Raw genomic sequence first — 27,915 nt, 5'->3', positions numbered from 1 at the left:
TAGTGTATTTGAAAACAAATGCCATTTTATTATTTTTAAGTACAATAAACTGGCATTTAGTCAAAATAATTAAGGAATGGAGTTTATGGCTTTGCTTAATTAATAGTTATGTGTCATGTATGAATTTACCAGTTTTCAGAGAGTTAAGTGAAATGATATGTATATATTCTCTGGTGATTAGCATGGCTCCAAAGTTTTCATCATTCTGAACATGAACGATATTGGCTTTGCTGTAGAACAATATGTTTAAAGAGTGTCAAGAAAATGAGGGTAAAATTATACTGATTTCATGACATACTCTAAAGACTGCTCTTTAAAAAGAAATCCCGGATGCCAAGTTGTTTATTTACCCTTGTTAATGTACATGAGAAATGCGATCTTTTAGTTGTTTAGATTACACTTGGATGCAAGTCCATGTTCTGCAACATTTGGTCAGTAACCAAATGAAGAGCCTGCTGGACTTCGTTGACTAAATAACTGCGGCATTTGTGTGCACAGCAACCCCATGCTTGAAGCCTAGGACGAGCAAAATTAAAAACTGCACAGCCAATCTTTTGCATATGTGGAATTTAGGTAAATTTGAAAACAACCCAAATGAAACTCTCATCCTAGATTCTGAGTGGATGAGGCTTTACTCTAATAAGACACCTGGGTAGTGTCAGGGTCATAGGATGATACTGAGAAGACGAAATTTCTTTATTTGGCATAATAAGCTATAAGAATGTTTAGAAAATAGAAAGGAGTTACAGTATCAGTATCCCTGAATAGATTTTCAGAAACCAACTGTTTTCTTGTTGAAATTCTTGTTCTCTGCTCCCCTTGGTGGTGCTACATATGCCACTGTGAGACTTGGTAACTCAGAGGTAAATCCGAGTTCCCTTTTCAAAACCTTCTCTTTATCAGAAGCAGGCAAATGGAGGAGCTGAAAGAATATTTGCTACCTCGTTTCATCTTCATCACAATCTTTTATGATAGGTAGTATCAGCTCCATCATCGAAATGAGGACACAGGGCTTGAAAAGAGCTTAAGCCAGGTTCTCCAAGCTTACAGAGTTAGTAACTTAATGCCTCTTACAGACCGTACATCACTTTGGGCACCCCAAAAATGTTGGGAAAATGAAGGAACCAGTTTCAATTCAATATGTGTATCCTATCCCTTTTACCATGATTCCTCCAAATGTAATTACTCACACAGATGACCTAAGTCCAGTTGGTAACAGCCAGAATGATGCTTTGTTTTTTACATTTGTTACCCATCAGTTTCATCTGGATCATGCATAAAATGTTGTCTTTACCTCCTTGTAAGGAGACAGGAAGCGAGAGTCATGAAAAGTGGGCAGACACAAAGGACTACCGATTTGTTCTTCCACCTCAGCTCTGCCTGCATCAGATAACTGATGGAAGGAAGCTCTTCACTTCAAAGTGGCAGACAGCTATGCACAAAGCCTTGTGGCTAAGCACATAGGCTCTGGAGTTCAAAGCCTGGCTCTACCACTTTCTGGTTGTGCAGCCTTGGGCAAGTTCCCTAGCTTCTCTGGGCCTCATTATTACCACACCTAAAAGAGGGATAAGATAAGCACCTACCTCATATGGTTTGGGGGATGATCAAATGATGGAAGAAGCTAGCCCAGAGCCTGGAATAGAGTTAATGTTCAGTAAATGCTGGCTGTTACTGTTCCTCTTCATCTTAACCTCCAGGAGAGCCATGCAGCAGGTGTGGTCGAGCCAAGGATGCCCACCTGAAAATCAAAATCAGTGCATTGAGGGTGTTTTCAGCTGTTTTTAGCTAAGCTGCATATAAATTACGAGGTATCAGCCAGTCCTTCAGGTGAACCTTCAAGGCTGACACCATGGGGAGAATACCTACTTGTTGGTTATCTTCACGGACTGTCTCCCTACCTCCCTGGCATCCTTGCCCACTTCTGTGTACCTTATCTCAGGAACATTTACCATGTTGTTTGTATTTACCATTTTACACGTGTATTTTCCCATCCTTTAACTATGAGTCCCTGGAAGACAGGACTGTTCCATAAGCATTTTTGTATTTCCATTGATATTTATAATGTCTGGTTCACAGAGATAGTATTTTGACACATTAGCTATTAGTATTATTATTATTTGCCTTTAATGGTGCCAACAGCAGTGATAGTAAAGTAGGGAAATCCTGACTAGAAGTTCAACTGAATGGATTAACATTGACTCGAGTCTCTGATTAAGCTAGACCAGGGTATTGGCAAACTTTTTATTCAAGGGCCAAATAGTAAACAATTTAGGCTTTGCAGGCCATAAGATCTCTGTCCCAACTATTCAACTCTGCATTTGTAGCATAAAAGTAGCCATAGGCAATATGTAAATGAATGGACATTGTTGTGTTACAGTAAAATTTTACTTTTGGACACTGAAATTCAAATTTTATATCATTTCCATGCATCATTGAAATAGTCTTCTTCGGGTTTTCTTTCAACAATTTAAAAAATGTAAAAACTCTTCTTAGCTCATGGGCTGCACAAAACCAAGCATTCACTTTTTTCCTGGAATGGCTAATAGAACAGCAGGCAGATAGCCAAGGTTCAAATCCTTGGCCTTTGCATTTCAAAAGTATAAATGCTAGTATAGGACAGAAGACTTGTAAGAAAATGTGATTAGTCATGACTGGCTCTCTCAATCCCCATCCCCCTTCCCTCTCACACCAAAGACTAGATAAAGATTCCTGAGCAGAGAGAGGGGGAAATGGGTGAGGGGAAGAGGTTGGTAAGGGGGAAGAACAAAAAGAGTTTAGACTTGGGTGGTTACTGAGCAGGACCCCTCATCTGGGCCATGCCCCAGGTTGGAAGTCAGAGGAAGTTGGGATTATAGAACTCTGAATAGGTTGAGATTCTCCCCTTCACCCAAGGATGCTCCCAGAAATTTAGGTGTAATCCTAAGAAAAGAGGTACCTCAAAATGATGGAGATTAAGTTTCTAGGCCTCACGCCTTCAGAATTGAGGCTCTAAAAAGAAAGCAGCTGCTATAAAAATAAAGTTATATTTCTGGCCCTTGAGGTCCTACCCTCTGCATAGGAACACAGTTAGGTCCAGCTCTCTCAATGACTATTGTAGCCTCTGAAAGTATCATTTTGAAGGTACCATCTTCAGCTTGCAAGGCCCTAAGCAGGCACCTGGTTGGCCTCTTAGTAGAAGCAACTGGTAACAGTTCCATAAAATTCTTCTTTCTATTTTAGAACTCTGGCTGTACTTCAGGGTACTTCTCTTCTTAGAGGACTTATCTATAAACATAATGGCAAGAGACATATTGGAGAACAGCAACTCCCCTCCAAAAGAAGCTCATATGAAGCAGGGTGCATATGGAAGTCAAACTTCTGGCACTAATAAAAACTCTCCTGGCATAGGAGATCAGCTCGGTGCTTTGTGACCACCTAGAGGGGTTGGATAGGGAGGGTGGGAGGGAGGGAGATGCAAGAGGGAAGAGATATGGGAACATATGTATATGTATAACTGATTGACTTTGTTATAAAGCAGAAACTAACACACCATTGTAAAGCAATTATACTCCAATAAAGATGTTAAAAAAAAAAATTTCTCCTGGATCCCAGTAGCCTCTAGGGGCCTTCAGTCATATTTAGAAGAGCAGAAAATTTCAAGGGCCGTAGGTAGAAATGTGGCTTACGGAAACTCTGAATGATATCTTTCAGGAAACGTGATATCCCAAAACAGATATGTTTATGATTTTTACATTTTCAATGCATTGCAAGTTGTAAAGATTTATGTTAAGACTGGGTTTTAACATTAGAATCTCTAAATGACGTGTATACCTTGTTGTGTGTGTGTGTTTTAATCGTGATAGTTTTAACTTTCTCTTTCATGGTGACTGTTCTCTCCCAGTTGCTGAATAAATGCATTTCTAGACTTTTTTTTTTTTTTTTTTTTGCGGTACGCGGGCCTCTCACTGTTGTGGCCTCTCCCATTGTGGAGCACAGGCTCCGGACGCACAGGCTCAGCGGCCATGGCTCACGGGCCCAGCCGCTCCGCGGCATGTGGGATCTTCCCGGACCGGGGCACGAACCCGTGTCCTCTGCATCGGCAGGCGGACTCTCAACCACTGCGCCACCAGGGAAGCCCTAGACGTTTTTTATGTTTACGTTTCAATTGTGCTTCACTTTTTTCAGTAGATCCACTATTACGACACACTAAGGTGCTGCGTAAATGCCTTGGTTTTTCTCTCCCATCTGAACCAGCTTGTCTGGGGGTCCTTTTTCATTATATTTTATAGCAGGTTGTAGTCCCAGAAAAATGATTTTTAAGTTTATCCCTCAGCTATTTTCTTGCTTATCTTCCATTGGATTTTCACGTTTCAACAGTCTTAAATGTTTTGTTTTGTTTTCTCATATATATATATGAGAAAGGATATATATATCCTTGTAGAATGCATAGATCTGCAATAAGGACCAATTTAACAGCTTAGTTTGTAGGTAATTTTTTCCAAAAGTCATCATTCACAAGTGAAATTATTTCATCATTCAGGAAGAATTATTGATCTAAATATGCAACTGCAGAGAAAGAGAGAGAGGAGGGAAGACTGAATTCAAACAATTGCTATTATGTCCCCCTTTCTCCCACCCTATTAAAATCAGCTGTTCCAAAATTAAGAATATATTACATTTTGGAATTTCTTGATATTTAAAAGCTTGAAAGAGTTGTCAAACACTAAGCAACATGTATTTCACTTTTAAGGTTAAATAACACGTATTTGATTATCTTTGGCCATCTTTTACACAAAGTAGCCTATTCCTCTCTGTTTTCCCAGGGTCCTGGAACATAATAAGTGTCCCATACATTTCTGCTAAATGGAATAATTGTTTTAAAAGCACAGTGCATCACTTCTTTATGGTATTTCACTATGGTTATTCATCCATTTTAGGTTAAAGAATTTGACACCAATTTTACATACGCGCAACAGTCAGAATTCTACTTGCAGCCAAACACTGAGTACGTATTTCAAGTAAGATGTCAAGAAAAAGCTAAAAGGTACTGGCAGCCCTGGAGTTCACCCTTTTTTCATAAAACTCCTGAAATAGGTGAGTGTATTTATATATTTAATCTCTTAGGCTTCTCTTTTGACTTCTGTCTCTTTTCTAAGTATATATTTGTTTCTCCTTAATTTCTATCAAAATCGACAAAACTATTCTAGGGCAGGTGATAACATTTAAATTGTCATTTTCCTTTGATTTTGTTAAGGCTGACTACAATTTATGTAATGGTTCTCAAACATTTCAGAGCATAAAAACCACCTGGGGGTGCTTGTTTAGTATGCATGGGATTACGTAATTCTCTTCTCAATAAAATCTAGCTGAGCTATTATCTTTAGGTATTTTCCTGCTCTTAATATTATTCGTTTAATTTTCTAGTCATTTACACATCGTTCAATAAAATCTTAGCCAAATAGACTCAATTGTAAGCAAATAATAAAATAAATCTATAGTAATTTTCATAATACTCCATAGTGGCCCCATTATCCTGAAGATGTCTCCCTACTGTAGGTAGCTTATACACTAGATTAAAATTTTTTTTTCAGAACTGAAGTACTTAATTGTAATCACAGCATTGTTAATATCATTCTTACTATAATACAACATCTTGGAATTGTGTCTTATGTTTTCAAAACACTTTGACATACATTATAAATATTGATGGACACCAAATAAGCAGAAGGTGCCAAGAGCCAGACAAGCTAAGAAGTTGTTTTGGTGCCCCCTACTGCCAAAATCTCAGAAACACATTATTAAGGGAATCATTTACAATACGGGTTATCAGTTCTCTTTTTTTAAAGTGATTTTTTAATTTAAGGTATTCTGTTTTAAGTTGATATTGTTAAAATTCTTAGGACTTTAGATGCCATTTTAGAATAGTCAGAATTTAGTTGATAATCTATTTTAATGAAATCTAAAATTGTTTAGCAAGATTATTCAAATTGATAATTAACATTTACTTACCACTTACAACGTACCACTATATAGAAGCTTGTTTGACCTTCACATTAGTCATATTTGGAGTGTAATTGGCATCATTTTACAAATGAGGAAACGGAAGCATGATTTGCTTCAAGCATGATTCGCTTTAACAGCAGTTAAAGGAGAACACGAGTTTTCTTACTCACCACCAGCCCTCAGTAATCTCATCAATTTCTTTCTTTAACCAATTACAGTTGACCCTTTAACAACATGGGTTTGAACTCTGCGGATTCACTTATACACAGATTTTTGTCAATAAATGCTACAGTACTACACAGTCTGTGGTTGGTTGAATCCACGGGTGCAAAACTGGGATGCAGTGGAACCAAGAATACTGAAGGCCAACTATAAATTATACGGGGATTTTTGGCTGTGTGGAGGGTCAGCACCCCAACCTCTGTGTTGTTCAAGGGTCAACTATACATCAAAGTGGAGGAACAGCTTACTAAAATATCCTACAGGTTAAGTACAGTCAGCTCTCTATATTCATGGGTTCCACATCCACAGATTCAACCAACCACAGATAGAAAATATTTGGGGAAAAAAAGCCTGGAAAGTTCCAAAAGCAAAGCTTGAATTTGCCTCACACCAGCAACTATTTCCATAGCATGTACATTGTATTTACAACTATTTACATAGCATTTACATTGTATTGGGCATTATAAATAATCTAGAGATGATTTAAAGTATACAGAAGGACGTGCATAGGTTATGGGAACATACTACTCCATTTTAATTAAGGGACTCGAGCTTCCTCGGAGTTTTGTATCCGCTGTGGCGGGGGGGGGGGGGGGGGGCGGTCCTGGAACTAATCCCCCATAGATACCAAGGGACTACTGTATAGGACCACAAATGTTCTCCTTTAAAAGTAAAGGCCGTAAAAAAAAAAAAAAAAAAAAAGTAAAGGCCGTAAACCTCACATAGAAGGAACAGGAATATCAGCTACCCCGCAACAATTCTAAATGTAAAGTCTTTGTTTCCTAAGGGGGAGAAAACCACTTAAGAAGCAAACATGCCAGTTAAAATGAAATATCCCTGAAAACTTGCATCTATCCATGTTTAACATGTTAGCTAAGAGGAACCATAAACTATTGTCTTGGTACAGATTCCTTTCTAAGACACATTAAAGAAGAAACAGGGAAAGTGTGTTAAGGAAAGTACTAGTATTAAATCTTTTCAAAAATTTATCTCTTTTTATCTATTTGTAAAAGCAATGTAAGTCTGTTGTAATATGCAACCTAGACATAAGTGTTGTTTACATTTTAATGGATTTAATACTAGTTTTTTCCTATGCACATATTTTTAAATGGTTGATGCTGTGGTATATGTACTGTTTTATATCCTGATTTTCTTACTTAATCTACTTTGTTGAATTTAAAAACCTATTAATGGGTGCATTCCAGTTTATGGATGTAGTATAATTTAATCATTTCTCTATTTAAACAATATCTAGGTTATTGCATTTTTTCCGTTATCAATAAACTTCTTTGAATAGCTTTGTATATGAACTCTCCTTACGTCTTTAGGTCTTTTTGGATCAAGAGTTAAGCACATTTTAAGATGTTTGATGCAAGTTGCCAAACTGCTTTTCAGTAAATCTTTAATATCAATTTCTTTTTAAAAAGGTATCCATGAAAAGACAGTAATTCATTTAAGTTGTTCATGAAGTATTCATGTATCCTCTACCATGCACCAGACACTTGCTAGGTACTTGCAGAACCTCAGTGAGCAAAGGAGACAAAGATCCCTTAATTCTAGAGAAGACAGTCAATACAAAAGTATAATAAAAAGTATATAACATTATAAATATAGAAATCAAGCAGTAAGAATCAAACCTCACAACTGAAGTTTGAATTGTTTCATAACCAACTTGTTTAATAATGGGGTTTTTTTGGCTAAACTTTCCCAGTCATTAAGGTTTATTTATTTATGAAGAAACACAGCCCTGGCAATACTTCACCCTCCATGCAGGAATTTCCTGGTTTTGTTCTCTAAAATTCTCATATGTGTATCACTAAACTGATTCATCCTGAAACAATGTGTTTCCAAAATTATGCCCAGATGGCACAGCAGGACAAATCATGAAGTAGGTACGGCTTTTCCTGCAGGCCCCTAGCATTCTTCTGTACCACTTTCCCTCTGGACAGCGCCTTTCCTTGGTCTTTAAAAACCTGGTCTCCAAAAGAAACCAAAGGAACTCAATTATAATAAGGGTTAAATGACGTATTATCTTTTCCTTCCTTAGAGTATTTAGACTTCAACGGAAAACAAAGCCTTACACAGTAGTCCCCCCTTAACAGTTGGGAGACATATTCCAACCCCCCCAGTGGATGCCTGAAACCATGGATAGTATTGAACGTTATATACGTTATGTTTTTTTTCCAGTACATACACACTTATGATAAAGTTTAATTTCTAAATTAGGCACAGCAAGAGATTAACAACAATAGCTAGTAATAAAATAGAACAACTATAACAATATACTATAGTAAAAGTTATGTGAACGTAGTCTCTTTCAAAATATCTTGTGGAAATTTAATGCCTTTTGCATCTTAACTAAGCACTTATCACACTCTATAGCTGTAACTTTTACAGTTTCAGGTATGACAGCAAAACTAGCACAAATTTCTTTTTCCCTCTTCACAATTTCAAGGATAGAAGATTCATTCTTACCGTACAAGTTAGCAACCTCAGCATAGGATTATTTTTCCTTCCTTAATAAGTTGAGAACTTGCATCTTTTCACTTAAAGGAAGCACTTTACGGCTTCTCTTTGGCATATCCAAGTTGCCAGCATCACTGCACTTGTACTTTGGGCCATTATTACGTAAAATATGGGTCACTTGAACACAAGCACCATGATAACCAAGACGGTGTTCTGATAACCAAGATAGCTACTAAGTGACTAACAGGCCAGATCCGTGGATGATTCCCATCTGGGGTGGGACAGAGCTAGACAACGTGAGATTTCATCACACTACTCAGAATGGTATGCAATTTAAAACTTAAGAATTGTTTATTTCTGGAATTTTCCATTTAATATTTTGGGGCCCAGCTGACCAAGGTAACAACCCAAGGAAAGCAAAACGTTGGATAAGGGGGGACTCCTGTACTAAAAAAGAAAAAAAAAATCAACCTTAGTTGATTACTTCCTCTTGGGCTTTAACAATCACATAGGAGAAACTTCTCTAGATTAGAGACTCACATTTTTCTACACTGGTATAATAACAAGAGGCTAATTCGGTGACTGAATCCAGGTGACTTCAGAATAATAAATAATATAGCTAACATTTACTGGATGCTTATCGTGTGTTGGGCACTGCGATAAGGATTTTACTCATCACTGCAGCCCTATAAAACTGTTATTCCAACTGTGCAGATGAAGAGATGAGGCTCAGGGAGGTTAAGCAGTTGGCTGAACATTATAGAGCTGGTAAATGGTAGGGCCAGGGCATAGCTCAGGCTGTAGGATTCCAGCACTCATCCTGTAGCTCTACTGGTCTCCTTCCTAAGAGACCTAGGAGGGTCCCATGTCAACCTTCCCTGGGCCACCTAACCATATTCTCCTCTACACATTAGCTAATATGCCAACATAACTTCATTTAATGTAATGCTTGTTATGAAATGCAAATGAATGAGAGAAGAGGGAACTGTAAGATGCTATCAACTATTTCTACTTTGGCAAAGAATACAAGATGTGGAAGCACGTTTGGGTTAAAGTGATGAGAATGAAACAATGGAAACCTTGGGATAGGATAGTGCAGTCTGAGATGAGGACAAAGTATACACGGGAAAGGTGACCTTGCCCAAGACAAGGCACCACAGGGAAATGTATAGTGTGTTTTTCCAGCTGGCCCTGGCTCAGGAAAATGTCCTGAAAGCAATGCTTCTCAGAGCAGGGTCTGTGGACCATCTACATTAGAAATGCTTGGTACTAGTTTAAAATACAGACGCCTCAGCCTCTAGTCAAGTGATACTTCTGCAGCGAAGTGTAAAAACCAGTGTTCTGGAAGTTGGACACACCCTTTAAGAGGGAGAAGTGTCATGAAGGGTGTGGGTAGGAAATGTGGACAGAAAGGAGGAGAACAGAGTGCCCAAGCCATTGCCTTGGTAAGAGTGGTTCTGGGGGCCAGAAAAGGGTGGGCACATGAGAGTCTCAGGCCACTGTCTCTAGTACTGTCCTGTTCCCTCTCTATTCCTTTTCCTCCTGCCCACTGCTTTCTCAGTCACTGGGCACCCCAAGTCTCTTGGCAGCCCAGGATCCCAAGAAGCACGGGATGCAGGACCTAGGCTCCAGTAAACCATCACATCCCACGTTACCCCCTCTGCCTACACCCTCCCCTGCCTCTGGGTGTGAGGTTTCAGCAGAGGCTCTGAAAACCTCCAGGGGCTGCTGAAATGGCAGCTTCTAGACCACCAACCTGGATAGTCGCTGTAAAAATTTCTGGGGTCTTTAAGCAGTACAGAAAGAGCCCCAAAGGGGAAAAGATGGTTTGTCAGCATAAAAAACCAACACTGAAAATGTGAACATGAATTCCCTACTACCAATGTGAGGAGAGGTCTTCCAGGCAGGAATGTTTATTTTTTTTTTCAATTCTGCATTGTAATACAGATCCCTTTGTAATGAAGAAAAGGTAGAGGCTTCTCTAATCCCTTTAAAGACAAGTCAGAAGCCTGAGGGAAGGGCAGTCACATTTCATAATGACTAATTAACTTGCTTGAATTGCAACTTGCAGTAGAAAAGTTTCCCAGAGAAATCATATTCTTTTTTTTTTTTTGACAATTCTCCAGAGGAAGGCAAGTATAAGCAAGATATTAAACCACATCGTACTTTGTTCTCACAAAATACTGTTTGTTGTTGCATTACCAGTGACTCAAAGATTCTCATTAATTTTCCAGGACTTTTAGTGGCTTTTTAGCCACTAAAACAAATGTCATATCAATGGAACCAAATATAGGTGGTATTAAATATAATGCAAATTAGAAGTGGCACACAGAAAGTACTCTTGCAAAAATTCTGTTATTTGTAACTAGAGATTTCTGATTCATTCATATTGAGATGGATTATAAATTTGTAGATTTGTGGTTACTAAACTGGGTTAAACATATACACAATATTCCTTGAAATACTAATCATTTTAGACCCTTCATCTGGATTTATTTAATCTTTGGGTCCTGTCCCTAATAAACCACCAGGGTTTTGTAGAATAAAAAGCAATTCATAAGAGTTTCACAATTTCTCTGAGGTTTGCAATCCGGTAATAGAGAATAAAGATTATGCTTTTTCATGAGGAAGTAATAATCTCCTGTATTAGTTTCCTATTGCTTCTGTAAAATGTTACCATACATTCAGTAACTTAAAACAATACAAAGGTATTATCTAGTAGTTATGGAGGTGAGAAATCCAAAATAAATATCACTGGGCCAAAACCAAGGAATCGGCAGGACTGTGTTCCTTCCGGAAGCTCTAGGAGAGAGTTTCAGTGCGCTTTCCAGACTCTAGAGGCTGCCTGCATTTCTTGGCTTGTAGCCTCATCTTTCATCTTCAAAGCCAGAAGTATAGCATCTGCCAATCTCTTTCTCTGACTCTGACCCCCCTGCCTCCTTCTTATAAAGACCCTTGAAATTTCGTCCCTGTAATTTAGGATAATCTCTCCATCTCAAATCCCTTTTGCCATATAAGGTAATCTATACACAAATTCCAGGGATTAGAGCATGGTCATCTTTGTGGGGTCATTATTGTCCTACCATGTCTCCTCACCTAACCACCCACTACCAACAATTGCAATTTTTACCAACTACACAAGTTTTCACTGCGATAGGTGCAAGCAAAAGAAATAAAATCTGGTTCTCTTAAGCAGAAAGAGAATTATGGGAAAGATAGCTGGAAAGTAGTAGAAAGGCTGGCAAAATGATCACGGGCAGGATCCAAGGCCTGCAGGAACTAGAACCACAGCCAAAATCGCAGCCTAGGAAGAATCTGGTGAGAACTCTGCAGCTGGCACTGTGGTCACTGCCACTGCCTGCCCTGTGCCCTGGACACTCCACTGGTGCTGCTGCTACCAGACCCTGGATATAGCTGCTGCACCCATATTGGATTCTAAGTGATTTCCTGGAGCTGTGTGTCCTGTGTGAGGTGGGGAGGAGGGCATCTGATGAGCTAGGCTCAGGTCATCTGCTTGCAGCTACTTGCTGGCTGTGGGGAGAGGGGGCCTCTGCTCCATTGAGGCTACCACAGTGGGAAGCCCTACTGGCCTCCTACCTACCCTAGGATGCCCACAGAGTAAGTCCTGGTGCTGGGCAACTGAAACATGGCAAATGTCCACTAGACTGTTCAGACTCAGGAACAGGAACACGCTGGCTTGACAGCAAGGTTGCACCTCTGAAGAATCCTAAACCACTGGGTAAAACTTGGAAGCTGCCTATTCTTTCACATAGAATTTTGCTACACTTTGACATCAGACCCTCACCTCTGTGTGGTCCATGTCACTCAAGAAAATGTCTAGGTGGCTGCTGCTTTTTACCTTTTCCTTCTCTTATTCTTTCTCTTTAACAATATGATTGCCATATACATATTTCTTACCTTCTTTACTCTCTATGTACCAAGTACTTACAGCCTAGGAATATAAGCATGAAGACGGTCCCTTGAATATGCCTAGGCACGACCTCCTATCATTAATATACAAGGATAACACGGTAACTCATGAAATGATTCATAGTTTGACTTGTTTTTCGAGGTGTGATAAAGAGTTTGTTCTGATGTATTGTTTTCTCTGCCCTGGGCTTCTGGTGCCTATTTGATAGGTCTGGCCACTGTCTTTTGCTTTGCCATCTGACATGGACTGGGGTCAAATCTTCACCCTTGGCCCAATAATGTTGAATTCCAACCACAGAGCTAAATTGGCCTAGGGAGGGCTTCCCTGGTGGCTCAGTGGTTGAGAGTCTGCCTGCTGATGCAGGGGACACGGGTTCGTGCCCCGGTCCGGGAGGATCCCACATGCCACGGGGCAGCTGGGCCTGTGAGCCATGGCCACTGAGCCTGCACATCCGGAGCCTGTGCTCCGCAACGGAAGAGGCCACAGCAGTGGGAGGCCTGCGTACCGCAAAAAAAAAAAAAAAGAAAAGAAAAATAAATAAATAAATAAATAAATTGGCCTAGGGAGATAGCATGTAAATGCTGTGAATAGCTGAGATTATTAGAAGAAGGAGAATAGAAAGAAATCAAAAGGAGATGTTTATGTTTTAAGAAAAACAAGATGGAAAAAAAACCCTTCACTAACTTGAAAAACACACCTTTAATATGGTTCCTCTTTCTTAAATATCTAGAAACTTCTGAAAGAGAAAGATCTAGAAAGGTCCCTGTGTCGGCTCTGGTCAAACCTCTAAGAAGCAGGCCTTGATCAGTGTGGCTCTGACACCAAGACTGGCAAGGACAAAAATAAACAAAGGAGCATTATAAAATGTCCATACCCTTTGGCCCAGTAATTCCACTTATAGAAATCTAGCCTTAGGAAATAAGCAGAGCTATGGAAAGGAGTCTTATGTGCAATGATATTTATTTAAAAGCTAATCATAAAAGTAAGAATTTGGTAACAATCTAAAAGTCCAATCATAGCAATAGCTAATGCTTATTAAGCTTTTAATTTGTATAAGGCATGGTACTAAGTGCTTTGTATGAACTATGTCATCAAACCTCATGAATGAAGCGTTGTTATTACCCAATTTTACAAATGAAGATACTGAGTCACAAAGCAGTTAAGCAACTTGCCCAGGGCCAAGCAACTCCAAGTGGTAGAGCCGGGATTTGAACTGAGTTTCATCTGAATCCAAAGCTGGTTATTTGAAATCACCAAGCTATACACTTTTTTAATGGAGGATGATTGAATAAACACAGTACAAACATCATGAAATATTAAATTGCCATTAGTATGATGATTTTGAACAATTTTTAAAAAAATTTTAAAATGTTCATGATATAATATTAAATTTAAAAATCCCAGACACAACATTTAGTAAAGAGCATGATCTCAACTAGGGTACAGATATACACAAAAGACTGTTAACAAATGTAAAAAAATGATTGTTTCTAGTTTGTGAACAAATGTAAAATTATATTTTCTTTTTCATACTCTTCTATACTTTTCAAGCATCCTACAGTTAGCAAGTATTGCTTGTATAAAAGGGAAATAGTTGGTGTTCAGAAGAAGATAACTCTAGGCTGGAAGAGTCTGAGAATCAGTGCTCAATGGGTTAGCCCAACCATCGTCCACTGTGGTGGGTTCCGAGCCCTACAAGGCCAGGCAGCTCTAACACACTGGCCAGCCCCCAGGGAGCAATGGCTAAGTCTCAGCATGGGAGCACTGCTTGCAAGGCTGACTCAGCTGCCCCATCTGGAGCCATCCTGCTACAAAAGTGAGATTATTAATTAATGGAGCCAGTGACCAGCACAAATTACATGCCAGAACCAGGGAGGAATTTTCACTCTTGGACCTCTACCTAGGTGACTTTGGACAAGTCATTTATCCTTTTTATGCCTTTGTTTCCTCATCCATAAAATGAGGACAGTAGTACTATCTACCTGATTGGGTTGTTGTAAGAATTAAATGAGAGAAAGCATGTAAAGTCTAGTACAGTATCTGGAACATAATTAGTACTCGATAAATCATCACTTTAAAAGAATAACAAAACACACTTTGCCCCATGATAGACGTAGAGGGAAAGGCTGAGGAGGCTGATTTAACATTATCCCTAAGAAACAGATGGAATACATTATTGCTAAAACTAATTCCTTTTGAGTGGATTTGATTAAATTAAGCTGGTATTGGGTAGGCCAAAGAATGTAGTTATGCTTCTAGTTTTGTCCAAGAACAAGAAACTGCATCTTTTTTTAAAACCATTCTAAACTCCCTATAAACATACTGCCTTCTGTTAAGACTAACTCTAGTGTCCAATGTCAGTGTGTATAAGTTATATAAAAATTCTTACCAAATTAGAGATGATTTGGGGTTTCTGAGTATACTCAAATATATGCTGTGAGAGTAATAAAGCATAATTTAATATTCCGCTGCAGGGACAGAACTGTCTCTTTACAGACATAACACTGCAGATATTAAATAAATAACAAAAATACCATGAGATTTTTTTCTAGCATTTTAGGCAATACACTGATGATTAGAGTTGATATAAACAATGTTTTTCAGTCATGGCAGGTGGATTAAGGGGATGTATTAGAGGGTTTTTCCCTCTCTCTTTTATTTTTCTTATTAAAATTATTTTTTCCTATCATAGTTACTGCTTTTATAATGAAAAATATTAAGTATGATTTAAGAAGAAATGACCTAGCCACTTGGTGGCAGTATGTCATGAAGATAATAGTCTATATGGCTTCATTTCAGTCCTTCGCTTAAAAATTTTGTCATTGACATATATACACTACCATGTATAAAACAGGTAACTAATGAGAACCTACCGTATAGCACAAGGAACTCTACTCAATGATCTATGGTGACCTAAATGGCGAGGAAATCTAAAAAGAGTGGATATAGGTACAGCGTATATACGTATAACTGATTCACTTTGCTGCATAGCAGAAACTAACACAACATTGTAAAGCAACTATACTCTAATAAACATTAATAAAAAAAATTTGTCATTGGCTTGATTTCTTCTCTGACAGTTTTGTTTATAAATTGTCTTACTTCAGATATCTGATTCTTTGTGAAATTACCCTCTTACAATTAAGCATCTCTTTTAACTGACTTTAATTTAATCTAATTTAAATTAATACACCTGGTTGATTTGAAACTATGATAACAAAAAGACTCTAAAGGAAGATTATGTTTATTCTCTATTACGGCTAATAAAGCCCTAGTCAGATATGAAAATTATTTTTATGTGATGCAAATTAATAACTGACGTTTCATGCCAAATAACCACCTGTAGTTTATACAACAGAATTATATTAACCTGTATTAAAAGCCAACAGCACCATATATATTTTTAAATAAAAATGTTATCTTTAAAATAATGAAAGTGAAAACAAAAATAATCCAGCAACATATGCTGTAAACCCATGATTTTGCAAAATTGAAAGTTGTGTTACATTTTAATGTAATATTTTTCTTAAAATTGTAAACTAATGTAGATGCAGACTCCTGCTTGGGCTCCCTGAGAATGAACATAAGCCTGTAAAATACTAATTTAGATGAATAAACCTGGCTGTTGACCACTGGGGATGGAACCACATACTTAGGGAAAAAAGAGACGTAGTGAAGCACTGAGGAGCCAGAAAGAGCTTCTGATTTGTCACAATCCACAGTGAAACATTTCCCTCTTGCTGTGGAGAAGTGAGAATAAAAACACAGGAAAGAACTTTTGGCTTTTCTGATGTTTTCATCTTCTAAAATTCCCTACCCATTGTTCTTAGAAAACTACTCTTCAATCGAGCCTGTGTTTGCACCCAGATCAGCCTTTTTAAAACATTTCCAAAGACCCATAGGAATCTTTTTATCGGAACTCTGTGATATTTTTCTCAAAGAGAGTTGCCCTGGCCACATAGCTTGTTATACAAGCCTATGATATCTCCGTAGCAGTTAAGGACACCTCAAGTTGTGATTTCTCCCTGGCCCCCAAAGTGATTCTTTTAATAGAAGAATTTGAACACTGAAATCAGAATGACTGAATAAATAGGGCTTGAGGCCCTCTTGGAGATCCAGAGCTTAGAAACATTTTCAGGAATATCTTCTGTCAGCTGGGAGAATTGTGTCCTTGAAGTCACCTCTGGCAGCTTTTAATTATCAGGAGGGAGGAGGTGGGTAAGGAAACTCCAGGACTCTTTTTTCTCTTTTATAAATTTATTTATTTTATTTTATTATTATCATTATTATATTTTTGGCTGCATTGGGTCTCCATTGAGGTGAGGTGTGCGGGCTTCTCATTCGGTGGCTTCTCTTGTTGCAGAGCATGGGCTCTAGGCGCGCGGCCTTCGGTAGCTGTGGCACGAGGGCTCAGTAGTCGTGGCTCCCAGGCTCTAGAGCACAGGCTTCAGTAGTTGTGGCACACGGGCTTAGTTGCTCTGCGGCATGTGGGATCTTCCCTGACCAGGGCTCAAACCCGTGTCCCCTGCATTGACAGGCGGATTCTTAACCACTGAGCCACCAGGGAAGCCCATCCAGGACTCTTCTGAGTTCAGGCTGAAAACAAGTTAGCTACCAAGGCAGCTGACCCCACCCTGGTCAGAAGATTTCATTAGCAGTGTTCTGACAGGCTTTACGGGTAGACAGGGCTGGCCAGGATCCTTGCCCGTGGGGAAGGAGCAGAGGGAAGTCATTAAGGGCATTCCACCCTTATGTTATAACCTCAAAGTGTCTGCTAATCAAAACTGGGCTTCTTATATGAAGCCAAGAGGCTGTTCACAAACAGCATCTGTAAGACTGTGCAAAGGCAAAAGTGACACATCTTGGAGGCTCTTAAGGAAACCTAAACTTTATTGCATCATCTATTGGAAGGAATCAAGTAGAGACCAGTTGTGTGTTTTTTTCTGGCTCGGTGAATGAAATAAAGCTCCTTGGAATTTGTTGCCTAGAAGCCTCATGAAATTAGTGGACACACCTTCAAGTCTTACAAACCCTAGGTAGTTTTTATTGTCCTTTGAATGTTTCCTCCTTTAGGATTTACCCAATTTAATAAAAAGAAGAAGACACACACACACACACACACACACACACACACAGGTTTTTGCTTTTACTCCATCTTTCCAGCCTATTAAAGTTACTGGTTTGCTTTAATCATCTCCAAACAAGTGAAGAAACTCTCTTAGGAAATTGGGTAACCTGAGTGCAAAAATAAAAAGCTGACACTATTTTCTTTTTGTTTAAGTTCCCCAGGTCACACTGAAATCATTTCAACATGATACTCAGAATTCTGGGCTTCTAATTGCTTCCATCTTTGAAGGACACCTTACTTCTGGTAAGAAAATACTGCTTAGGTTTGTTGAGGAGTCTTTACTAATCATCCATCTGAATGCTCCATGCTGAAAAATCATGTGTCAGGCATACGTTTCTTGACAGTAAGATATGCCACATGCTTTCCATAGGAAAATAATCACACAAAAATCTGCTTAAAATTGAATGTAAGGAGTGGTTTAGGTAGATTTTGCCAGCTTTGCTCTGGGTTAGATACACGTTCAGTTCAATTGCTGCTGGGGCTCAAGACCTCAAAAATTCTTCCCAAAAAATACCATTATGTGAGCGTCTACCATGTGCTAGGAATTTCATATACACCATCTTTTTCAATCTTCAAAATCGTCATCAATCTTCAAAGCAACCTGTTGAGGTAAGTGCTATGTATCTATTTTACAGATGGGAAAACTGGAGCTCAGAGAGGTTGAGGAACTTGTTTGGACTAAAATTCAAATACAATTTTCAAATCCTGAAGTCTGTGCTCCTTCTCTTATGTAAACCAGCTCCCATTTTATTTGTTAGTATGACTTTGTATTTTCCATTGATAAGCATATCTAAATGTTTCAGGCATAAAAAAGATACTAGATTAGGTTGTAGAGCATTTATCTCCTTGCATAGAAATCTGGCAAGAATAGTATAAAAACTTTGGCAGGTGATATTGACATTCTTTGGACTTCTGTTTATTTATTCAAAAAAGATTCTATGTTGCCAGGCACATATTTTATGTGCCAGGCACTATTCTGAGTACTGGGGAATCAGCAGTGAAAAAGATGAACAAAGGCTCTGTCTTCATGGAGCTTCCATTCCAGATAGACAGGGTGGGGTGGGGGAAACCACAAACAAAAAAAAGAAAAGGAAGGTGGCAGCAAGTGTTATAAAGGAAATGAAGCAATGTAAGGGTACTCTGAACTTGCTTTATGTGAATCAATTACGGGCCAAGTGCTTAGGTTCAGCACAGATCCCTAATTACAAATGCCTGCACAGACCTGCACCTTGATATTTCTGTGGGAATTGTGGAGGCTAGGAACCCATGGCTGCTCTGTGAGATAGGTATTATTTTACAGAAGAGGAAACTTGAGCTTCAGAAAGTTCATTATTATGCTCTGATGTTACGGAGCTGATAAGCAGCAGCATCTAGTTCGAACCCAGGTATCTCAGGTTATTCTCTTGGTGACTCTGCTCTACTCCTCAAACCCCTTTACCTGGCCCCATGTTAACTTGGGAATTCCTCATTCTCCTCCAGGACTAATGCACAAGGATATGTGGAAGCCAGTACCTCCCGTTAGTTGCTTGAAATCCTTAGCAATAGTATTGTAGTCCTAGGAAAACACTAATTCCATACCCCACTGGGACTTTGGAGCGAAGTAAGCCACACTGGCCCTGGCCCACCAGTGGCTTTAGGAGAGGGGCTGGACAGCATGGAGACCCCCAAGTGCATGTTAGGTGCAGCTGGGGAATAACTAGGCCAGGGCCAATTCAGTGTCTGACACATGGTAAGTATCTGACAAACGTCTGCCAAAGCTGGGGAGGAAGGAGGATGGAAGGGGCCAATACCCAGCATGGCTCAGAACCAACTCCAGCATGACAAGTCATGTCCAAATTAAAGTTTACATTTGAAAATAGAAAATAGGGTTTTTCATGTACTAGGGAGAAAATAGGATGAGCCTGGTAGGTAACACATGCCGAATATAATAATTATTTAAAGATTACAGGTGATTAATTCCACTTCAAAATTCAAAAAAAGCACTGTTTTTAAAATAAAATGCCAGTGTAAGATATATGGCAATTTGGATTTCTCTCATAACAAATATTGTTCTAAGTAGAGTGAAGGTTCTTTTTTAGCAGGAAAAAATTCATGAACAATAAATTTCGAAGAATGGTGACAAGTTGTACATAACTTCCGTCTTGTACAAAAGGTTAAAAAAAAAAACACAACTCAGTTGTGATTGTGGCCAGCTTTAGACTCTGTCGCAAGCAATTGGGAATTCTCACTCGTGCCAAACAAACCAAGTGATGTTTATCACTAAACTTTTTTTATATAAAATATGCAAGCACAAGCTCAGAAAAATGTCTAATGCTGACCACGTTTGCCAGAGACTCAATTCACTGACATCAGATATATGCAGCCCAATTCCCTCAAACAAAAGGTATTGTGCAGTTTGGAAGGGCAGTCACTTTACAGCCCAAGGTAAAGGTTAATTTTATTTCCCCTTCCTATTTCCTTTGAGATCAATGACCTTCACTTGGAGCAGAGTAGAACAATGATTCTGGCGTCACATAGATGGAAATTATACCTAAAATTATTTTTCTTTCCTCTCAGACAATAGGCAACAAGACATTGGGCTTCTATTAGGAATGGTCTTCTTTGCCGTTATTTTATCAATTCTTTCTTTGATTGGGATATTGAACAGATCGCTCAGAACTGGGTAAGTCTTTGTAGAATTTGTTTTCTCATTTAGACATATATTGGTACCATCAAAATGTAGTCAATTCTATGATTTACTAGAAAAATTCATCAACATTTTTCTTGAGAGAAAGACAAAAGAAACTGTTCAATGAGTACCCACCCATGCCAAACTATTTACAAATGTCATTCATTTAATCCTTGCAAGATCCTGCCAGAAAAGCTCAGTGGCCTATTTTACAGATGACTTACACGAGGCTTAGAGAGGTTAAGTGCTCAGCCCAAGGTCACCAAACACTAAGCCAGGAACAGCTCACGTCTCAGCCCATGTTCTGTCTTTCCTTAGGCAGCCTTCTCATTGTGCCCTCAAGTCTGTCTACAGTGCCTGAATTCTTCACAGTAGTTTAAGTCGTAACCTACCTCAAGTTCTACCCAAGCAAATCCCCTGAATCAATGTGAAGAGAAGTGTGGCAATGTGTGAATTCATCACTTTGATACCAATCGTGTTAGTGTTTTAGCATCCAGCCCCAATGCCCATTCCCCTTGGCCTCCTTCAGTCATTTTTTTCCAATATGGTATTAGTATAATAAAGATCAATGCCTAATTATTTTAAAACGAGACTTTGAGGGAAGCAAGGCCTTTGACACCCTAAATTTTACCAGATGCACTGAGTAGTTCTAATTGGTTAATAAAGTTGTTTGATGTGGCAGTCCCCCAGTTCGTCCAGTGACGCACAAATTTAACACATGTGAATGTTCTTTGCCTAATTGGCACTGAGTTTCTATTTCTTGCCATCACTTGCTTCATGAGATAATCCTTCTTTCTTTGAAATTTATAATCAAAATGCAGTAGAGAGATTCAGAATGAGCTATTGTGAATAAGGTACACTAGTGATATATTTTTTAAATTTACATAGGTTTTTTCCTCAAAACCTAAGCTTTTAAATTACACATTAATAAATATATCCCTGGTACCCTTGTGAGGTGAGAAAACTAATATGGAACTTTATTTCAGGTTGTTTTAAAATATACTTGATTATAAAACCCTTTGAAATATCTTAATGTTCCAACTTGTAGTGCATAATCATATTAATATTTATGTTATTATCCAAAGATGTCCTAGAGAGTGTAAAATTTTAAATAACATTAAGTTTGTTACAAACTAAAAATTAACTTCCTACTGGTAACAATAAATAAGAAAATAAAACAATTCTTTGCTAATTTAATTATTTAAATAAGCATTCTTTTTAAAAAGATAAAACTAGAGATAATTCCAATATTACTGTTTTACATATGAGCAGATACTGTTTTTACTATAACTTTACATTATTTATAAAAGCCTTATTTCAGAAACAGAACTGGAAAATGGAGAGCAAAACAATTTTAAATATAATGAAAACAAGAGTGGTATCTATCTATCTATCTATATATATACACACACACACATATATATTTTTCTCACTGTATCAGTATGCTGTATAAAAACTTTTCTTCAATAGCATGAACTTACTAATTTGGTCTAATTTTAGGTATACAAAGGGAGTGTGAATTATTTAAAAAACTGAACCATAAAACATTGTATAAATATGTGTAAAGAAATTATTTTTTACCCTACAGTTCAAGGTCAAATTGGGCAAGCAAAGTCCATGCAGCTAATTTGGTTGATACTTAGCAAAAGTTCTTAGAGAAGCTGCATAAACAGATATAAGAGTCTGATCTGTTGTGCTGCATTGTTAACACATAATAATGTGCCAGAGATCAGTGTAGTCTCTTCGAAGCTCCCGGGACAACCTTTTTGCTCAAATCAATTTTTACGTAAATGCAGAAAGTGCTTTCAACACAGTTGCAGTGCCAAGGGGTAGCTTAGGAGGAAAAGTGAGGTGTTCACAGCTTCTCACTCTTCCTTCCACCACCCGATCCCAGAGATCCGTAATAAGCACACAGCCTAAGTAAAAACTGGTGTCCTCACCATGCCACACAACTGCAAGCCAACTTCCCAGGACTCCTGCTCCAACTACATAAGGAAAGTCTGGAGCCACCACTATCATCTCAACCCTATTTAGAATCATTACAATTAGAGGAGCTCAAATATTATAGTTTTATTATATGACATTCTCTTCTTTAACATTTCTCTGTGGTTATGGTCCCCTTGGAAAGATTTACAAAATATCCCTTAGGTTTTACAAACTTTTCCACACTGACATCTCCGCTTATAATGGTTTGCCATATTTAACATGTGTATAGTTTCACTTCCTGGGTGGTTCTCCCATTTATCTTGAATCTAGTGTGAGTGTTTTGTAATGTTCCGGCTTATTAGAGACAGGCAGAGCAATAGAGAGAAGAGGAAAATCTGAAAAGATATTGAATCAACTTTCCACATAACTTTTTAAAGTAAGAGATGGAAATCTTAGTTTCTGCATCGGAAAGTTTGGTTTTAATTATGCATTCCATTCTAGTTGATTTCCTAATCTCCTAGATGATTGCCTGCACCAATCCTCAAGTAAGATGCTTATTCTTAGTCATTTTTTGTTTTTTAGAATTAAAAGAAGAATCTTATTGCTAATACCGAAGTGGCTTTATGAAGATATTCCTAATATAGAAAATAGCAATGTTGTGAAAATGCTACAGGTAACCAAACACCATCAAATACAAACTAAATGGCAGCTGAAACCAAGAGTGCAGTCCAATAATTAGAGTAGAATTTCCATTCAAATAAAGAAATATGTGTGCATATTTGCACAACTGTATGGCTTATGTAGAGATAAAATTATGCATATTTCAAATCATACTTGAGAGATGAGAGAATGGACTAAGGGAAGAAAAGAGAGATGAAAGAGAGAAGCAATGCCATTCAAAAGAGAAGAGTGAATGGAAGATTGTAAGCCAGGTGCCAGAGCCACTTACTTGGTAGCCAAGCAATTGGAAGGTGTCTTCAGGGACAAAAGGAAGAGGGAAGAAAATCTCAATAGATCGAGCCTCAGAGACACAAAGGGGCTTCTGTTTTACATGAGACTGGAGAAGCAGGTGGAGCCCAGGGAGGACACCACTTTGCTCCTGAGACCCAGTGGAATTTGAGAAGATGAATGTGAGGGGACTATGGCAGATGGCGTCACCAGGGGTGGGCCAGGTATCCAGTTTAGCAAAGAATAGAAGGGTGCCCCAGGAAGACCCTGAGGCTGTAGGGGGACTTTGCCAGTTATGGAGGAGCTGCTGCTGATTATGGAAGAGGGGAAGTAATCTTGCTATGTGTGCTCCTACACTTTCTGGCTCTCCAGCCTGGCTGTCAAGGGGTTCAAAACTCAGTTGATGGGACAGACACATCATTCAAGCATTGCAATGCAGTGACGTAGTACAGTAACAGAGATGAGACAAAACATGATGAGAGTATAGAGGAAACATATTAAAAGACAGGAAGGAGTTGCTCAGGAGAAACGGAAGACATTCAAAATAGACAGGCTACATGAGCAAAGGCACAGAGGTGAGAAGAGCATGTTGGGTGTTGCTTTGTAGAAACACTTGATGTGAGGAGTGACTGGAATAATGTGGGAATGCAGAGTGGGATCAGATCACAGGAGACCTTATTATGGAACTCAGACTTCATTCTGCCAATCAATAGTTTTCAAACTTGAAAAAAAGTTATTTTTAGCCTAGGAACCCTTTGTTCAAATGATGTGAGGAAGACAAATATTTGTAAAACAAGAAAAAGTGGCTCTTTTTGGAGATCTAGTGAGCCCATTAACCAACTCCTTCCCTAGCCCCAGGTGAGTCCCTAAGGCAACAGTTCTCAGCCTTGGTTGCATGCTAGAATCCTGATTCCCAGGCCACAACCCAGGGTCTTTGGGGGAGGGAGGGCAGGGGGAGACCCAGGCCTCAGCATTTTCCAAAGCTTCCCAAGTGATTCCACTACACAGCCATGCTGAGCACACTGTTAAGGGGTTGAAAACTATTGCTAAAGCCAGTGAGGAGTCAGTGAGGGTGTGTCCATTGGAATAGGAATGGTCCTAGGAAAGAGGCAGAATGGGAAGGTAGAGAAATAAGCATCGTGAGTTGTGGGCCAAGTGTCGGGAAGCAAGGGTCCTTGGTGCTGACTTTGTAGAGGGTCTGTAACATAAGAAGTGGAATGCATCTGTGGAATGTGACAAGGAGCAGGTCACTGGTGGTCCTGGTCCAGGGGTTCAGTTAGAAGTGAATGGAAGGGGACTGAGAGTGAAGACATCTTTTGAGGAGTGTACTCTAGAAGGGAAGTAAGAAAGGGGCTATGCTGACACATGATCAAATACTCTCAATACTGATGCGACGAATGTATTAACAGTAGCTCCAGAGCAGTATGGACTCAGAAGCGTGTTTGTACTAAATTGAATGGGCTTGAGAGGACTAGTATGGGGGGGCGGGGGAGGGAGAGGACTGATCAAGTACGACTATGAAGGGATGTGGAGGAAAGTCTCACCTGGAGCAAGAGGAGGGATCCTTGTCTCTGGATCCTTGAAGGAGAGAAAGGGTGTGGACGTGGTTGATTTTGAAGGAGGTAATGTTGCCTACACAGTGGACGGGTGGTCTGGAATAACTGAACCCACATATAGAATAAAGTACACAGTTAACAGCTGACTGAAGGACAAGTACATAGTCACCAAACTACAACTAATAAATACTGTGGTCTTGATATACATTCCACTTAGTCGTTCTGTCTTGCTCCCCCACTAGTTATCCTAGGGAACTGGGGACACTCTGTGATTCAGAGTATTGCCCCTGCCATTGTTGTGATCAGATCCTCCTCTTCCTTTACTGTCCTCACACTGGAATAGTCCCTGTTGCTCTTCTATGTCCTTCACTATGGTCTGACTCCCATCCACTTCTCCACTCAGCTGCCAGCCAGAAGAGGGGAAAACACCACCTTCCTCTCAGTTTACTATAGCAACTCTAGTTCCTTTGACTTCATCTGACCCACGACTACATGTCTGCCCTTCCCAACCCAAACCTGGCAAGTGCCTTGGGGAGGCAGAGCCAATGAAAATTTGAACGACCCTTCATGCTGCTTTATTCAAGGTCTTTGTCTTTGTCAAACTTCCTTCCCATTCTGGGCTCCTGGAATTAGAAATGAACCTTAGGGTTTCCTTCAGATGAGGTTTTGCTTTCTGCCCAAAGACTAAGGAGTAGTGTTCTAGTCAGTTCAGGCTGTTCCAACCATAGACTGGGTGGCTTAAATGACAAACCATAGACTGGGTGGCTTAAATGACAAACATCTATTTCCTACAGTCCTGGAGGCTGGGAGGTCCAAGATCAAGACACCAGCAGATCTGGTTCCTGGTGACAGCTCTCTTGCAGATGGCTGCTTTCTGGTTGTGTCCTCACATAGCAGACAGAGAGATCAGCTCTCTCGTGTCTTTTCTTATGAGAATGCTAATCCTATTCATGAAGGCTCCACCCCCATGACCTAACTACCTCCCAAAGGCCCCACCTCCTAATACCATCACATTGGGGGTTAGGGCTTCAACACATGAATTCTGGAGGGACTCAAACATGCAGTCCATAGCAAGTGGCTATAATTTTGTAATTGTGTTGGGTGGGAGTTATTTGCCCTGGGAAGCCAGCCATCAGCTGGAAGGCTTCGAGTCCTTTTCTTACCAGAAGAGTCATCAGGCTTTTATACAAAGAAAAACTTTCTTCACCCACCCTCCTGACTGATCATCACAGACATGTCTGACTTGTGAGCAGCTAGCTGCACGCCTTTAGAACCACAGCACAAAGCATTTACTACAACTTTATTCTCAAATGGAAGCAAAATAGGATTCTCCATGCACTATCCCCCACCGCCAACTTTCTTTTATTTAAGCAACAAAGTATTTTCTTGTAGAAAGGAACTATAATATTAAGAAATAGTCCAAAATTTTAAAAGGCCCTGAAATAATTTGCAAGTTAATATGAAAGAGGCTTCTTTCTCTTTAAAATTTTTAAATAAAGGCATGTGCTTACAGCATGGACTATTTTTATTACTCCCTTCCTTCAGTCTCCTCCTGGGAGAATTTAACAAACATTTGGAATGGAGCAGGGTTAACAAAAGACAAAAGGAGGAAATCATATGGGAAGCGAAACAATATGAAGAAAAATTAGGGGGAAAGGAAAGTTGAGGGAAAGCAAAACTCCAGTCCTTACTCAATTATCCAGTTGGCTCCTTTAAACTTCTTTTGTAAAAAAAAAACAATGTCTTTTCTTTCTAGGAAAAAAGTGAATTTATGAATAGTAATTCCAGAGAACAGGTCCTATATGTTGATCCAGTGATTACAGAGATAGAAATCTTTCTCCCAGAAGAAAAACCCATGGACTACAAAAGGGAAAAGAACACAGGATCCGTGGAGACAAACGACAGCCTGCAGAAGTCACTACTCACCAACACTACAATTGTATATATTCCTGATCTCAACACTGGGTATAAACCCCAGATTTCAAATTTTCTCACTGGGGGAAACCATCTCAGCAATAATGATGAAACAGCTTCCTCAACTCTGGAGCCACCAGCTGATTGCTTAAACCTGGGAAAGAATGCCAGGTTTAAAAAATATCCTAATTTTTCTTTCTCTGTCTCAAGTATGAATTCGCTAAGCAACACACTATTTCTTGAAGAATTAAGCCTCATTTTAAATCAAGGAGAATGCAGTCCTCCAGACATGCAAAACCCTGTAGAAGGGGAAACCACCATGCTTTTGGAAAATGCATCACCAAATGAAACTATTCCAGAACAGACCCTGCTGCCTGATGAATTCGTGACCTGTTTGGGGAGCATGAATGAGGCGTTACCATCTATAAATTCTTATTTTCCACAAAATATTTTGGAAAGCCACTTCAATAGGATTTCACTCTTAGAAAAGTAGAGCTGTGTAGTCCAAAGCTGCCTTGCAATTTGAAGATGGCTCTCTCCCTCAACACAAATTTAATTCTGCCCTATTTTTTTTTAATTGGAGAATTAAGATCTAAAGATAGAACATAATTCATGGCCACAAAAGCAGCAACAATATTAGGGATGCCTCCTATATTTTAGAAGATGTATCAACTATATCTTTTTGAATTTTCCTCATTACAAGGCACAAAACAGATCTCTCTTTTGTATGAAGGATAAATAATACAAAATATGTGGTAGTGAAATAAATGCTGAAAATCGTTCTTTGAAATTGAGATATTAGTATTCGCTTACAAGAGGAAAAGCAAGTTTAATTTTCATTTTATTACTTAGTGTTCTCTCGAGTAGATAAAAATACAGCCCACAGACAACAAAATAGGTAAGGGATGGAAACAGAGGAACAATTAATTGCATGTTTACTGTGTTGGGTTTTTGCCCTACGACTTTCTATTCAGATGTTAAGAATTTGATCTTCCTTATTTTGATTTTGGACTGAGAGAGTTGTAAAACAGTGATGTGTGGAAATCACAAGATAGCTGTCTTCATTCCAGTTCAGAGTGATGGCATTGTTCTCCTGTGGTGTAGTTGGTGTATTAATTACACTGTAGTAGATTTATTGAGGTAGAAGATCAACAAGGTGTAATTATTTCTTTTG

The 27,915-nt window shown here is 39.0% G+C and overlaps 1 protein-coding gene across 1 annotated transcript in view; it reads left to right on the top strand.

The window, feature by feature from the left end:
* Window positions 1-27,234, top strand: part of IL23R (interleukin 23 receptor) — a gene marked incomplete at both ends in the record, with an annotated part of 53,224 nt that extends 25,990 nt beyond the window's left edge. Inside the window, 5 exons of the mRNA XM_082674277.1 lie at window positions 4,917-5,073; window positions 17,883-17,972; window positions 20,286-20,391; window positions 22,906-22,996; window positions 26,584-27,234. Of these exons, the coding sequence (XP_082530403.1) occupies window positions 4,917-5,073; window positions 17,883-17,972; window positions 20,286-20,391; window positions 22,906-22,996; window positions 26,584-27,234 (1,095 nt within the window). The remainder of the gene's footprint in view (window positions 1-4,916; window positions 5,074-17,882; window positions 17,973-20,285; window positions 20,392-22,905; window positions 22,997-26,583) is intronic.
* Window positions 27,235-27,915: the final 681 nt, after the last annotated feature.

This window comes from Grampus griseus (genome assembly GCF_964374135.1).
Source record: "Grampus griseus genome assembly, chromosome: 1".
Taxonomy (NCBI): domain Eukaryota; kingdom Metazoa; phylum Chordata; class Mammalia; order Artiodactyla; family Delphinidae; genus Grampus; species Grampus griseus.
This window is presented reverse-complemented; position numbering and strand designations above follow the sequence as displayed.